The 1006-nt window shown below is 41.4% G+C and overlaps 1 protein-coding gene across 1 annotated transcript; it reads left to right on the top strand.

Moving 5' to 3' along the window:
• Positions 1-13: 13 nt before the first annotated feature.
• Positions 14-910, top strand: LOC103399237 (annexin A6-like). Its single transcript, XM_017031051.2, has 3 exons — positions 14-172; positions 276-370; positions 497-910. Exons 1-3 carry the CDS (start codon positions 160-162, stop codon positions 629-631), a joined length of 243 nt encoding a protein of 80 aa, XP_016886540.2. The 5' UTR covers positions 14-159; the 3' UTR covers positions 632-910.
• The last annotated feature ends 96 nt before the right edge of the window (positions 911-1006 follow it).

Below are 1006 nucleotides of genomic sequence, written 5' to 3'. Positions count from 1 at the left end.
TCTGCATGCATGCCACTAAAACCCACTAAAGACCTGGAGTTTTTCATTCAAAGATGACGAAGACACTTTCTTTCACTTGCTCTTTTCCAGCTGAGGCCAACTGTTTGCCCGGCGTCTGATTTCGACCCCGCTGCTGATGCACAAGCTCTGAGGAAGGCCATGAAGGGCTTTGGTGAGCAGCTGTGAACGTAGCGCCCATCATCACTGCTAATGCTTTTATACTTAAACACATTTGCCTTTTGCTAATCTTTTTTTAAATGTTATCATAACAACAGGAACAGATGAAGACACCATCATCGAAATTGTTGCAAAGAGAAGCAACGCCCAGAGGCAGGAGATTAGACAAGCCTTTAAGTCCTTACTGGGAAGGGTGAGAGACGATGATGAAGATCATCGATCATTTCATCAAATATATGATCAAATATATCATCAAATATGTTGTTTTCTTTGTCTTCTAGCTGTATTGTCTTTTCTCTTTGGTGTTTCTTCTCGTCAGGATCTGATGAAGGACCTGAAATCTGAACTGTCCAAGAACCTAGAACGGCTGATCATCGGCCTCATGCTGACGCCGGCAGAGTTTGATGCCAAAATGATGAGGAAGGCCATGGAGGTACAGCTGTTTCTGAGTTGATACACACACAGTTCACACAGTCTCACGCATCACACTGTGTGAGATGTTGATAACACCTCCGGCCCTCAAAAATCTGAGTCATCAGTCTCACAGAAATGATAAGATTACGGTTGCAGTTCGAACGTCATCATCGCAGAGCAACACGAACTTTGTTTTTGACTGTCGACTTTGAATCGTTGAAACACCTGGGGCTGTCTGAATCAGTTTGGATCTGATGAATCACAGGATAGCTGTGGAATCATGATTAATTGTGATCTTTAAATCTGTATATGGCTGTGTTTTTATTTTTGACTATTCCAAATGAATGAATTATGAATATGTGAAAATACTCATGGTGATCTCAACAATATTAATTAAGTCCTAAACTCATACACA

This window comes from Cynoglossus semilaevis, unplaced genomic scaffold (assembly GCF_000523025.1).
Source record: "Cynoglossus semilaevis isolate Cse_v1.0 unplaced genomic scaffold, Cse_v1.0 C19119092, whole genome shotgun sequence".
Classification (NCBI taxonomy): domain Eukaryota; kingdom Metazoa; phylum Chordata; class Actinopteri; order Pleuronectiformes; family Cynoglossidae; genus Cynoglossus; species Cynoglossus semilaevis.
Note: the sequence above shows the minus strand (reverse complement) of the source record. Positions and strands in the feature narration are given on the sequence as shown.